This window comes from Microcebus murinus, chromosome 22, assembly GCF_040939455.1.
Source record: "Microcebus murinus isolate Inina chromosome 22, M.murinus_Inina_mat1.0, whole genome shotgun sequence".
Lineage (NCBI taxonomy): Eukaryota > Metazoa > Chordata > Mammalia > Primates > Cheirogaleidae > Microcebus > Microcebus murinus.
Window position 1 is genome coordinate 20649615 of NC_134125.1, and position 15182 is coordinate 20664796.

The 15182-nt window shown below is 45.9% G+C and overlaps 1 protein-coding gene across 2 annotated transcripts in view; it reads right to left on the reverse strand.

Annotated features, from left to right (window-relative positions):
* Positions 1-15182, reverse strand: part of ASCC2 (activating signal cointegrator 1 complex subunit 2) — a 41609-nt gene that overhangs the window by 17557 nt on the left and 8870 nt on the right. For both annotated transcript variants that reach the window (XM_012763874.2, XM_012763875.2), the window contains exons 3-8: positions 13784-13942; positions 13248-13418; positions 11679-11808; positions 6176-6243; positions 5140-5250; positions 3626-3738 (exon numbers count right to left, since the gene is read on the reverse strand). In XM_012763874.2, coding sequence (XP_012619328.2) covers positions 3626-3738; positions 5140-5250; positions 6176-6243; positions 11679-11808; positions 13248-13418; positions 13784-13942 — 752 coding nt within the window. The remainder of the gene's footprint in view (positions 1-3625; positions 3739-5139; positions 5251-6175; positions 6244-11678; positions 11809-13247; positions 13419-13783; positions 13943-15182) is intronic.

Sequence of the window (15182 nt, forward strand, 5' to 3'; positions counted from 1 at the left end):
TATAGGTACCCAGCTTATAATGTTGATGAAATTTAAAATTATATATATATATATATATATATATATATATATATATATATATATAAAGATCATTTTCAAATAAATAAATTAAAAAACAACAACAACAACAACAAGAAAACAACTGCTAGCAGCTCCCTACCTCCTACGACAGCAAACCATAATCTTTCTCTCTGGTACATCTATACCTGGCACAGTGTAGCCAACCTTAAGTCTCACTTCAGTGACTTCACATGTACCCCCTTCCCAACTCAAATTCTAACTCTCCATCCCAGCCATACAGTCCCTCACCATCCTCCCAAAGATCTGCATTCCCACAGCCCTCTGGCTTCCACTTAGGCTAACCCCGCCATGGCTCTCCTCATCTTTCTCCTCCTCCTTCTCCATGCAGCACTCCAGGGCTACCTCCTCCCTGTGCACTTCCTGATTCTGCTTGCTCTCCTCCTTCCCAGAACTACAGGCACTGCACCTGAAATATGTTGCCCTGATGACTGAAAATGCAGCGGCCTCTATGGTGTAGCGTCATTCTCCCCTCAAACACCTTACACTTCCCAAAGCCAGAACTGCAGCTTAAGCGCCTAGGACAGTGCTCACTTTGTAGCTGGTGCTCTATAAATAATTATCCATCCATTAGCTGGTTTCTGGCAATATCTATCCTACTGTAGCAGAAGGTAACTAGGCCAAAAGAGGGAGGCCCCACTAGGCCCACAGCATGGCACTAGAAGAAGACAGAGAGGGCAGTTTGGCCCAAACAGGTTCAGTTGTTGCCAGGATACATTGCTGGTGGGAGGGTAAACTGGAACAACCCCTATGGAGGGTGACTTGGCAAGATCTATGAAAATTAAAAATGCACATACCATCTGTCCCTATAATTTTACTTCTAGGAATTATTCCTCAGATACACTTGCAAAAGTACAAAATAACGTGTGTGCAAAGTTAGTCTTTGTAGTATTTTTTTTTTTAATAGCAAAAAACTGAAAAAAACCTAAAGGACCATCTATGGCATCTGGTTCCCCATACTCAGCCATACCAAAGATGGAGGGTGCTTTAAAGAGGGCAGATAGATAATGTGTATATTTGCATATATATGTATGTATGTGTGTATGTATGTATATATCTTTCTCTGGAAAATTCCACAAAAGAACTAATGACCATGGTTATGTATGAGGAACAGAACTGGAAAAGGGAGACTTTCCACTGTATATTTTATACTTTTTGAGTTTTGAACTGTGTGAATGTATTATACATTCATAAAATTAAAGGACAAAAAGAGATACACTCAGATATTCTTAGGGAGACGTGAGAGAAAGGAGGAAGAAGGTTGTTACGAGAACAATCAGCAACAGAGCTGTTTGGACCATTGGAACCCCTTTGGGAGAGTTCTCGGGAAAGGAGGCGGCTGCATTTGCTCAGAGGGTGTGTTCTCCACTCCGCCTCCAGCACAGTTTGAATAGGCTGGGCCAGCTCCAGGTTGTTTGTGGGTCAAAGGCAGTGTCACTTTTAGTCAAACGTGAATCCCTTTCTCCAGTCTCACCCCTGCCTGTCATTCCTTGCAGGAAAGTCAGCTCTTCCAAAACTTATGCCCCTTTCCCTCTCCAAAGACCCTTGCAAAAGCAGTTTGTGCCACATTTGGGGAGATGCTTTAACAAAATGGAAAAATGCCTATGATACGTGAAAATGAGCAGAGTACAAAATTCTAAAACTAGTGTGATCTCTCAGTGCATTTCCTAGTTTTCTGTATTTTCCAAATTTCCAACAAGCATGTGCCACTTTTATCATGAGAAAAGATACTTTTTTAAAAAGAGTGGGCAGCTACCTGTAGTCCAGGGAAGATGTTCATCAGCACTTTATTCTAACACTCTCTGGAAGGCTGATGAATCCTAATGTCTGACTGTCATAAACCGAGGAGACCAGGGAGGGGACATGGCACCAGCTGCCATCTCTGGCACATGTAAGCGCTAGATGAATGTTTTGTTGAATGGCAAAGTAAGTGACAGAATGGATAGATGGCTGGATGGATGGGGTTGGGCAGCTCCCAGAAACTGCTGCGAATGGGAGAGAGAGACGCCTGGCAAGAGTGACAATCAGACACCACTAAGAACTGGCCCAAGCCCGTGTTGCCAGGCAACATGCAGGTTGCCAGCCCCTTCACCATGCCCTGGGAACACCCATGCCGGCACACCCCAAGGAACAGATGCTCATGGTGATAAGATGGCAAAGTGCTGTCTCCCTCTGTGTCCCATATTCTCCTCCATGTCTGCCTTCATCCCAGCAGGATCTTTCTGAGTCCACTGGATAAAAGCCTCCCTGCTGCCTACAGAATAAAGGCCCTGCCAGCACATACAAGGCTCCTCGAAGTCTGACTTCTCCTGACTTACCCAAAGTCAGCTCTTGTTACTGGCTCGTTTTCCTGCTGTCCTGGTGTCCCCGCCACCTGCATCCTGGCCCACCCTGTTCCCTGGCTCTCCCCAGAACACACTCTGAGCCTTTGCATCTTCACTTCACCTACCTAGAATGCCCTTCTTGGCACTGCAACTTTTCTTTCTTTTTTTTTTTTTGTGGACTGAAAGACAGACAGATGCAACTTTTCTTTGTCTGGAAGATTTCTGTTCATTCTTTAAGACCTGTTTATTTATTTATTTTTTAAGAGAAAGGGTCTCTCTCTGGCGCCTAGGCTGGAGGGCAGTGATGTGATCATAGCTCACTGTAGCCTTGAACTCCTGGGCTCAAGCAATCCTCCTGCCTCAGCCTTCATGTAGCTGGGACTACAGGTGTGTATCACAATGCCTAGCTTATTTTTAAAATTTTTTGTAGATATGGGGTCTTGCTATGTTGTCTAAGCAGGTTTCAAACTCCTGGGCTCAAGCAATCCTCCTGCCTCAGCTTCCTAAAGTGCTGAGATTACAGGTATGAACCACACTGCTGGCCTTCAAGACCTCTCTTAAGGGTCACTTCTGGCCCCACTCTTTTTATTTTTTTTTTATTTTGGCATATTACAGGGGTACGAATGTTAGGTTATGTATATTGCCTTTGCCCCACCCGAGTCAGAGCTTTAAGCATGTCCATCCCCAAGACTGTGTGCACTGTAAGCATTAGGTTGAATATAGACACCTCCTCCCTCCTCCTCCCACCTCCTACCTGCCCGGCAGCCAATGAATGTTATTACTATATGTCTGGCCTCACTCTTATTGTTTCCTTGAATGTGTTCTACCCTGGACTAGATGCTGAAATCCTAAGACCATTTGTTTCTTTTTTTTTCATTCATTCATTCATTTATTTATTCCCCAGGTACTGCCCCTCTAGACATTTCTTATTGACTCCCTGTGCCTGCCCACAATAAGGGCTTTGAAACAAAATGAAGCAGAACTGAAACTACCCTTTTCTTGGTTGTGTTGTTGTTTTTTTCCCCTCCTGTCCTGTTCTTAGCCAAAAATGGGAGTGCTTCTAAAAGGCTGGCTCTACACTAGCAGGCGCCTTATCTGTTTTCTTCACTGCTGTGGCCCCGGGCTGGAGGAAGGACTGACATACGCTAAGTACCCAGTAAGCATTTCTTAAATGAGTATGTAAACCAGAATCTTTACTTCAACAGCCAGAACTACTGCCGTACCTGTAACAAAAGTCGTGCTTCTGGAAGGTCTGGCAAGCCAGAGGAAAGATATCCAGAAAGGCCCAAAGTGTAGTGCAGGTATCACAAAGGTAGAGAACAACGTCCTTTAAGTCCTGTTGCCAAAAGAAAACAATGCATTGTTCTTCTCTGCCCCTGTATACAGATCTGCAGTGGGTCTGAGACAAAGTTGATAAAGTTGGGGTCTCCAACAGGCAGGATGTGGCACAGGAGAAAGAGAACACTCAAGATCCTGAGCAAAGCCCAGCACTGTGTCCATGAGCAAAATCTGAGCAAGTCACCTAACCTCTCTAAGCCTCAGGTCCTGCTACTGTAGCTCCATGGCCTTCCACCCAACCTCTCTAGAGTTACTTATAGTTCTAAGATAATAGGAGTTTCTCTTCTAAGATGAAGGGGAACCAAGCCCCAAATCTGAAGACATCTCTGGTCCTGTGCAGGAAAGGAACATCCCAGTGAGGATAAGAATACCAAGCCCACACTTTTCTCCCATTTTGAAGAAGATATAGAGAACATAGAGTGCTTTCCCACACACTTTCCTTTATTTTATTTTTTTTGAGACAGAGTCTCGCTTTGTTGCCCAGGCTAGAGTGAGTGCCGTGGCGTCAGCCTAGCTCACAGCAACCTCAAACTCCTGGGCTCAAGCAATCCTGCCTCAGCCTCCTGAGTAGTTGGCACTACAGGCATGTGCCACCATGCCCGGCTAATTTTTTCTATTTTTTCTATTTTTCTAGTTGGCCAATTAATTTCTTTCTATTTATACTAGAGACAGGGTCTCGCTCTTGCTCAGGCTGGTTTTGAACTCCTGACCTCGAGCAATCCGCCCGCCTCGGCCTCCCAGAGTGCTAGGATTACAGGCGTGAGCCACCGGGCCTGGCCCCACACACTTTCCTGATTCTCTTGACACCTCTGAAAAGTAGGCTGGGCAAGTGTTAGCATCTCCATTTTATGGATGAGGAAACCGAGGTTCAGAGGGGTAAAAGGATTTGCTCTCGCAGCACCTGGCATGTGCCCTGCCGAGATGAGAGTGCAAGCTCCAGGGGCGCAGCACATGGCTGCCTCATTCCTGCTCTACCTCCAGTGCTTAGTGCAGCACCTGACACATGTCCAGGCTCCTTAAATGTCTGCCTTCTGTCTGTCGTCCCCATAGACTCTAAGTTCCATGAGAGCAGGTGCCATGTCTGCTTTTCCTTACTGCTTTACCCTGAAGGCCTAGCATAGGGCCTGCCATGTGCTGTGGCTCCTCGATATAACTCTACTAAAGGAACGACGAGCTCAGTGAATAATGCACAAATGGCCTGCTGAGCGAACTAAGTAAGGACTAGACCCTTGTCCTCTGAATTCTAGTTCCCTGTTCTTCCTGCTACTCCATCACTGAAGCTCCCAGAGAGAATTGCAAACCTGCTGAAGGTGTTCTAAGCCTGAGTGATGGGAATACACAGCCACTCACTGAGCTGGGGAAAGGAGCTGCAAGAGGCTGGGCTGAAGGGCAATCTCACCAGGAGAGGCATGTCACTGGGGGTCAACCGACCCCTCTCCTCGAGCTTCTGGGGTGTGGTGCTGGCCCCGTCCCCTTGCAAACCACAGTGCTGGAGGATATTGCTGAAGACCTGTGAAAGGCAAAAAGGACTCTCTCATACTCTAATAAACCAGGCTGTGCCCCCCTCCTGCAGCCAGGACTGGGTAACACGGAAACTGTCTTAGAGTCTTCAGAACTGGTACCTATGTCCCTGGGATACCAGGTGAGATAATGACCTTCTCAGAGAGTGGGGTCAGAGTAAACTGTGTAAGATGAGGATTATGGGAGCATCCTTCTTACAGGATTGCAGAAAGAGCTGAAAAGACAACATGTAAATCTCCCAGCGTCCAGTAGGCATTTTCTGACTGGATGGGCTGACCAAGTGTCTGATAATGAACATTTAAGACATACCTTTAGCAATATATAACAGATTTTTGGAACCTCTATAGATGGTTATTTATGAGAACTATATTGAAATAAAAGACAAATGAACAGTGGGGGCAAACAGAGCCCACTATAAAATATGGAAGTATCGGGGGGAGGGCTATCTTTAGGCCAGCATGTAACTATTCCAAAAAGTCATTGTGAACAGTGGATATCTCTTGAAGGTGGGATTAAGGGGGAAGCGTAATATTCCTCTTTCTGTTTTTGAATATTTTCCAAACTTTCTACAATGAACATTATTTCGCAAAATGCTTTTGTAAAACTTTAAAGCTCTTATTTGAGAAACACAGGTCTCTTAGAGGAATATCTTCAGAGGCATATGGCTGTTGGCAAGTGACACAAAACACAAGCCAAACTCTTTCTGTGTGAGCGCCAAGGAGCCCTTAGATGTCAGTCTTGTTCAAGAGGAGGAAAGGGTAAATGTGAAGGGGCATGGTCTAGGGAGATGGCCCTAGAGAGGCAGGTGGGGAATAAATATGTCCCCCAGATCTTCCAGAAGTCAAGGAACACCATCACGTGGAAGGGGTCTGCCTCCAAACTCACCCTCCCTTGGGCAGGGCGAAAGCTGGTACCTGAAGGATGGTGGGCATAGTTTCATCCAGGTCATTATAGTAACTTGGCTGCTGGGTAAAGATGTTTCCTAAAAAGAGAAGAGAAAAGTAGGAATTGGGAAAAGGTGGAAGGTGGAGGTGGGGAGGTGGTGAAAAGGACACACTTAAACAGTTGCCAGCATGTTCTGTGACCTTTCTCCCCTTTTCTAGGCCTGTCTGTGGCTAGGACCCAGGGACTAGTCCTGGCCTCAGGCCCTGCTGGCACTGAGTTTTGGCCCAGCCTAGAAACTTCCCCAGGGTGGGGGAGGGACCTTGCTCAGTACAGTTTAACCTTTTAAGCACCTCTGCCTAGTGAATTGCGTAAAAGACCTGCCCTGGTCAAACCGGCTCGCCCTGACATCCCCAGGGATTGATCACAGTTGGGCACGGTGCCTCCTATGACAGCTTTGGCTTTGGAATCGGGAGTTAGTCATCCAGGAAAATTAAGAGATATGATCTCTTTGCTCAAGAAACCTGGATGCAATATTCCAGGACCCCTGCCAGGCCACACCTCCAAAAATGTGAGGAGACTCCAGGGAGAAATTTCTCCGGAAATTCTCGTACCTTTCCCTTTTGAATATGCTAGCCATACTAATCCATGCTACTCCAAGGTGAGAGGCCTGAGAAGCAGCTGCAGATAGATTTACCACACATTTGCAGTTGTTCCTATAAAACGAAGCCAGTCTCCGAGTGTTTACTATTCCCCACGTGCTGCTGCTGGGAGTGCGTAGGTTAGAGCATATGGTAACTGGAACAGAGACCAAGTGTTCCGGCTGCCCAAATGGCAAGGAAGAGGGAGGGAATCAGGGAGGATCACAGCTAGCTGGGGGACATGGCCATGTGAAATGCCAACGCCTGTAAGAGGTCAGGGCTCTTCCTGGTGTTAGGATGTTCTGAGGTGTCCTCTGCCTTTGGTCAGGTGTGTCCTTGGTTTCCTTACTGATGTCCCTGCAGCCCTTGCCGGACCCCGGAGGATTTGAAAAATGAATGATATCAAAAGCCAGATGGAGCTGGGTGAGTAAGCAAGTCACTAGGTGGCTGGACTTTCTGAGACACTTTCCTGGAGGCCGCTTCTTTCCTTGATTCCAGAAAGCTCAGTTTTACCAGCACAGGCTTGCTCAGTACCTTCCACCTCCAGATGGGTGCTGATCCCACAACCTGTGAAGGTGCACCCAGACCATCTGCACCCACTTCCTACCCCTGACAAGCAAGGAATGACTGAGCTATCTCTTTACCACCCTCTGTTCTTCCTTGTAAAACCCTCCTACACTCATACTCAAGGTCAAGTCCAAACTCCTGGCCATGGCACAGAGGCCCTGTGAGATCTGACCCCTGCTGGCATTCCAGGGCACCCTCTCCCTGTTCCCCACATTGCATTCCTCCCTCAAACTATCCTCAATCTCAGACAATGAGCCCTGTTCCCTCCTTCTGCCTGGAGTACCCTCCCAGAGCTAACTCCACTATAAGGCAGGTGTCACCTCCTCCAGGGGGAAGTCTCCCACAACTCCCAGGGCCACACCATGTTCCCATGTCATCCCAACCATCTAGCACTGGGAAGGCACACTCTCCTGATCCTTCCAGTGCAAAAGCCTAAGTAACAGTGAGGTTTTACAAGCATCAATATAGATCAAATTTCACAGTCTATCCTTGCCATCTTCTGAATCCCTTTCGTCTCCTTCATCTGATTCTAATAACAGTGACGATCTCTCTAACTTTTGATCTCCTACAAAAATAAATAAGGAACAGCAATGGCATCTTCCAAAATGTCCCTTCTCACATGAAAGCAGTTCAGAAACCCATGGCAAATGGCAGTTATTGCCAAATGGGTCACCGCAGTCCATGATCAGACCAAGGCCCAATCTACTCCTCGTTTGCAACGCAGCTCCAAGAAAGTCTAACTGAAAGGTTTGCTTTCAAAATTATACTTGCTGATTCACAATACCAGCCTTGAAGGTATTTAAAAAAAAAAAAAAAGAGCAGGGTAAAGATGGGGCTTCTGCCCACAGGAGAGTCAACCAGTTCCCTTTCTCCCACCTTCTCTCCCTTGTCAATCCTCTTACAAGTGATTGCTTTGCCCAGAAGTTTCTGTGGTGTAGAAATTGGAGGCTGCCCCTTGTGCTTTTTGCTCAAGAGCTGAAAAGAGAGCTGTGTGTGTGTGTGTGTGTGTGTGTGTGTGTGTGAGACTGCAGGCCACTTTTCCATACCATTCCCCATGTACCCACTCCCAACACACACACACACACACATGCACAGTGAAGGGCTCCTGAAGCCTGGTCCTGATCTGTTTTGTGTTAACCACCCTCTAAGAACCAAATAAGAGCTCTCCTTAATAAGCCAGTTTAGGACCCTCAACCTGGGGGGTTTGCAAACACCCTAAAAACACCTCAGAATCTATAAGGGGGTACATTTTTTCTGGAGAGAAGCTTTCATCTGATTCTCAAAGGAGTCGGTGACTCAAAAGATTAGGAACCCGGGCAGCAGGCAGGGCTTTCTTGCCCCACCCTCGCCACGTCAACTCCCCTGGATCAGCATAGCCATCTTACACCCAACAGCTTAAGCACTGACCTCGCCTCTCCTCACACCCCTCCCTGCCTCTCAAAGGCCCTTTTTCTGCAAGCAACACCAGTTTTCTCCAGAACTGTTAAGATCTCTCTTTCCAGTTGAGCTCACCAAGCCCTCCTTCTGCCTCCTAGATGACCTTTCCCCAACAGTGGCCCAACCAGGCTCTTACCTTAGCACCAACGCTGGCGCCCCCATCTCCTCCGTGGCCTCTTGCCTCCACCCTCCCAGCCTGCATGCTGGCAGATTAACCTTGTTACCAGGTGGCTCCTCGCCCTGCTTCAAGCCCCTAGAGGCTTCTGGCCTCGTCACAGTAAGGGCTCATGCTTACCAAGTGCTTGTAACATGCCAGGCTCTGTGCTCTACTCACACTATCTCTTTTTTTTTTTTTTTTTTTTTGAGACAAGAGTCTGGCTCTGTTGCCCCAGGTAGAGTGCAGTGGTGCCACCATAGCTCACTGCAGCCTTGAATTCCTGAGCTCAAGTGATCGTCCTGCCTCAGCCTCCTAAGTAGCTGGGACTACAGATGCACGCCATGATGCCCGGTGTGCATGTATTTTTCTATTTTTGGTAGAGACAGTTTTCGCTCTTGCTCAGGCTGGTCTTGAACTCCTGACCTCAAGCAATCTTCCCGATTCATCCTCCCAGTGTGCCACCACGCCTAGCCACACCCCTCATATTTAACCCCTATAACCACTCTATAAGCCAGGTATCTTTATTTTATTTGCTTATTTATTTATTTTTATTTTTGTAGAGACAGAGTCTCACTCTGTCTGTCAACCAGGCTAGACAGGTGCAAAGTGGTGCCATTCATAGCTCACTACAGCCTTAAACTCCTGCGCTCAAGCAATCCTCCTGCCTCCTAAGTAGTTAGGACTATAGGCATGTGCCACCATACCTTGCTGATTTTTAAATTTTTTGTAGTGATTGGGTCTCACTATGTTGCATCAGGCTGATCTTGAACTCCTGGCCTCAAGTGATCCTCCCACCCCAGCTTCCTGAAGTGCTAGGATTATAGGTGTGAGCCACTGCGCCCAGCCTCTGTGAGGCAGGTATCTTATTTGTCTTCTCTTTCTGCAGATGAGAAAACTGAGGCTTAAGGTAGTTAATTGACTTGACTAAGGTGACACAGTTAAGAATAGAGCTGGGGTTTGAATTGGGCAGTTCAACTCCAAAGCCTGCCTTCTTAGCCACCAAGCAATACCACTTCCTAAGAGCTAAAGGCTGGCATGGAGCCTTGCTTGATACAGCTCCAACTTCCCCCTCCCCCGTCTCCCGCTGTTACCCTCTTGGAATGCTCTGCTCTAACCAAACTGGCCTAATAATTGTCTAACTAACTGTGCCTTCTGTTGCTCACTCACCCCATCCTCTCTGTCTATGGTAAAATTATTAAGGGTCTTTCCCTGGAAAGATAAAAAAAATATTAATGATGACTAGGTAACAATTAATTTAAATGAGAACCAGAGATTGTTCTAATGAAAAGGCTGGAAGCAAAATTTCGTATACATTACAAATATTTAAAAAAAATATATACAAAGACTGGAAGGAAAAAATAACCAAATGGTTATCTCTTGTTAGAAGTTTAGTAATTGCCTTCCTGCTTCTTTATAATTTATACTCTTCCAAAATTTTCTAAATTAACATATGTTGCCATATTATTATTATTAGGGAAAAAAAGAATGTAAGGATGGGAAGAAGGAAGGAATGAATGAATGGGACCATTACAAAGGATAACTCAGCTTTTTAACTAAGTAGGTAGAAGATTTTGTGCTATGATCTCAGGGTAAGGAAGGCTGGCAGGTGCCCAGGGCAAATGCCACTCTGTGCCAGGCTCAACTCTGTGAGCTACTATTTGAAGAGGAATCCACTGGACCACTCTGTAGCATTAGAACAAGGCTACCATTTCTGATAGAACTTTCCAACCCACTGCCTCCTGATAGGATCCAACCACTGACATCCATTCTTTTCACAACCCAAGAGTCCTCTCTGAACTCTGCCTCCATCTACTTTCAGCAACAATGCAAATCATGACATGTTTGAGGCAGCCCCATCATCCCTGAAGCAGGGAGTAGCAAGGAGTGAGAGCTTGAGAGTCAGGTCTACATGGACACATGTCCCAGTGGGACCACTTATTAGTCATGTCCTCTTGGGCAGGCCCCTTACATTCTAACCTCGGTCTCCTTATCTATAATGGGGACGATGACAGCACTTATCTCATAGGGCTGCCATGAGGACGCAATTGAGATAACATATGTGGAGTGCTTGGCAGAGTGCCAGGGCCCCAGAACACACTCAAATGAAGGTTAGTTATCACTACTGCTCTGACTCTCATCGCCAAAGGAAACGTCCCCACTTCCTTAATTATTTGAAACACAGCCTAATACTAAGACTCTCAGGTCCTTGAGGAACTGTCTGGTACACATTTTAGGGGGAGCGGGATGGGGTCTCGCTCTTTCACCAGGTGAGAGTACAGTGGTGTAATCAGAGCTCACTGCAACCTCAAACTCCTGTGCTCAAGTGATACCCCTGCCTCGATCTCCCAAATAGCTAGGACTACAGAAGCATGCCACTATGTTCAGCTAATTTTTAAGTATTTTATAGAGATGGGGTCTTACTGTGTTGCTCAGGCTGGTCTCAAACTCCTGGGCTTAAGCAATCTTCCTGTCTCAGCCTCCCAACATGCTAGGATTACAGGCCTGAGCCACCATTCCCAGCCCCTGGTACACATTTTTATCTCCACTCTCCCACTGCACGTAACCCCTTCTTTGAGTTGACACTCATACATCCATTAAGCAATTTCCCAGCACTACCTACCCTTACTGTGCTGAATCCCTCTGTACTATCTAATTACACTGGCCTTTGCCACCTCTCCTTCAGCATGTGGAGACTGTTTCTGTGCATCCTCCCGGCCCCCACATCCTACACACCTATCATCTTCTGGAGCAGCGGTGAGTTTCCTTTTCCAAAGAGCACACAGAGGTCCAGGATCTTTGGGATGTCGAAGAGGAAATTATTGTAGAGGATTTCTCCAAATGCAGAGGGGGAAATGAAGTGATCCTAAGGAAAAGTGCAGAGAGAAAGGACAGAGATTTTCTGAATGCTCAGACATTGTAAACTAATAGCAAACTCATGAGAAACAACCTTTGGGTTCATCAACTGGGGATCGGCTAAGCAATGATGGTCTGTGCACACTGTGGGGCCTGAGCCTCCCACACAGACTTGGAGCCACAGCCATCTCCATTTTAATGCAGAAAGAAGCAAAAGCACACTATAAAACAGTCAGCTGGGAATTCATTCTGAAATATTTACAGGTAAATTAGCATGATGTCTGGGATTGCTTGAAAAATACTCCAGGAAAAAAGAAAACTCAGGTACATGGGATTCTTTGTACTTTGTATATGAAAATTTTGTATATGTGTATATTTGAAAGTTTCATACTAAAAAGGCTTTGTAAAAAAGCAAGATCCTTAGTCCCAGCTATTTGGGAGGCTGGGCCAGAGGATCGCTTGAGCCCAGGAGTTTGAGGCTGCAATGAGTTACAATGATACCACTGCACTCTATCCAGGGCAATAGGACAAGACTCGGTCTCAAAACAAAAACAAAGGCCGGGCGCTGTGGCTCACGCCTGTAATCCTAGCTCTTGGGAGGCCGAGGCGGGCGGATTGCTCAAGGTCAGGAGTTCAAAACCAGCCTGAGCAAGAGCGAGACCCCGTCTCTACTATAAATAGAAAGAAATTAATTGGCCAACTGATATATATATATAAAATTAGCCAGGCATAGTGGCGCATGCCTGTAGTCCCAGCTACTCGGGAGGCTGAGGCAGAAGGATCACTCTAGCCCAGGAGTTTGAGGTTGGTGTGAGCTAGGCTGACGCCACGGCACTCACTCTAGCCTGGACAACAAAGCGAGACTCTGTCTCAAAAAAAAAAAACAAAAAACAAAAAAAAAACAAAAACAAAACCAAAAAAACCCCAAGATCCTATTTTTTAAGTACGCATGCACACATACATTCAAAGGCAAAAAAATTCCCTGAAGGAGCATGCACTTTAACAGAGGTTATTTTGGGGGGGAGGGGATTTTGTGGGTGACATTCACTATCTGTCTAATATTTCTGTAATGTTTAAGTCGTTCAGAGACAGCATTATTCTTTTTAAAGTCAGGGAAAAAACAGTAAAGTGTTTTAAAAAGAGCATACAAGTCCCTTTAAAAAGTCAGAATCAGTGCTTTTCCCCTCTGACGCACAAGTAAAGGCAGAGTCACACGTCAGCTGGCAAGGGCCCTGCCATTGATAAAACACTGGGTGTGATGCAGACCGACCTGGTGAATTAGAGGATAAGGGAGGTGGCACAGATTTCATTTCCAATGGTGGGAATAAAGGTGGAGGGAAGACAAAGAGGAAACCCAATGCTTCCAGAGCCTTCCTTCCCAGGGGTGGTGCGCCTGGCACAGAGGTGTTGGGTGTCAGGTGGTGACCTGTCATGGGATCAGGGGCTTACTTTGGATTCCTTGTGCGTGGACATGCGGAGGAAGATGAGAAAAACACTTCGATGGAGGCGCTTCTGCATATCAACAACCTCAGGGGCTGGGGCCACCCACTCGTCAAACTTGCGGGGCACATAGTGCAGGTAGGAGTCCAGGCACTTCTGTAGGGTCTCATCGAAGATAACCTAAGCCAGGCAACAGAGGAGAGTGAGGATTTATCCCTGAGGCCCTAGGGCTTTTGTGTGGACTGTGCAGGAGCTCACTGTCCATCAGCCCTGGTCTACTGCAAACACTCTAACCCCAGGGACCAAGGAGGTATGCATGAGCTGAGGGCTAAACACAAGTTTCTAAAAATGATACTCTGGAAGGTGAGTAAACATCATCTTAAGACTGTGATACAAGACAGAGCAATCCAAACCACAATGTGCTGTTAAGGATCCAGTCTAAGAAGGAGACAAAAAAAGCACCTCCTAGAGGAAGAAAAACAACAACAACCAACCAACAGCATGTCATGTGCTTTGTCTTAGTGTGAATTTTGATAGAATGTTACCTGGCACCAGAATTTATCGTGAGGCAAGGCCAGGAGCCAGTCGAGGTCATTGGCTACGAAGGTGGCGCGTTCCAGGTACTCCTCCACTAGGGCGGGAATGTTGTCTTTAGGGGGCGGTTTGTATAACACAAAATACCGGTCTGCCTTCTGCTCGGGGTGCTACGGATCCAAAAACCACGTGTTAACGTGGCAGAGGTTAGTCAGCGAGGGCCCATTTGCCAACCCACAGCAATGACAACACTTGGCTGTTCCAACCGGTGACCCTCCAAAGAGCTTTTTAAGCATAAAGAACCAAGTGTATCTAACAAAGGTGGCCATTTAAAACCATGTTTTGGAGAGTATTTAATGACATGGGAAAGGTTTAGGGAAGCAAAAGCAAGATACAAAACTCTATTTAATATAACCAGGTTCTGTTTTTTTTTTAAATATACATATTCACACACTGATACAGATTTTAAAAAAAGAAGTTGGAGGGACAACACCCCAAAGCTAACAGTGGTTATCTCTAGTGTTGGGAAGGGTCGTTATAGGTTGAATATATTTTCCAATTTTTAAAAAATGAACATGTATTCCTTTTAAAATTAATTTTTAATTATACAAGTGAGACATGAGCATCTTTTCTTTCAAAAACTTGCAATGCTATAGAGATGATGAGTCACCTGGGATGACACCCCCAGTCCCAGGATCCCCCTGAGAGGTATCCACTCACCCACAATCTGGTAGTTGTCCTCGCAGAATGTTTCTAAACATTTACATTAAAATATATCCACATAAAGCATTTATTTGGGTCTGTTTTCTTCCTTACACAAATGGTATCATACTGTACATATCACTGTGCTATATCCTTTTTATAACCAGAAAAAAAAAACCTCAGTAATTTTTTTTTAAAGAAAAGATTCTAATCAAGTAACTGCAGGTCTCAGCTTAGAATCACAGGCTCTTTCATCCAGCCCTTACCTTGTCATGAACAAACCTTACTTTGTTCACCATAAAGCAGAGAAGATGGGCTCAGTTTTCCCCTCTGACTACATAAGGGTTGCTTTCTCCGGGAGCACTGGAAGCAGGAGGACAGCCAGGCAACATCTCAGCTGTTACCAACCGTAACCCACTCACTTCCAGTCTGCTGGTCCAGGGGGTATGGGAAAATTGAGACTGATGTGTCAGTCTCTTTGAGAACCACCTAGAACTTCCTACTGCTTTATGTAAGTTTTCAAACTGTGCAGTCTTTGGGTTCCATAAGAATTCTTGGGGACATTTATCTGCAGGACTCCGTCCCATTTAAATAAAATGTATAGAGTGGAGCTCCAAGCATGAATCTGTTGTAAAAGGAATTCTGCTCACTGAGCAAAGTTCAAAACAAATGTTTAGAGCCTAAATTCATCCCCTTGATTTTCTCCTT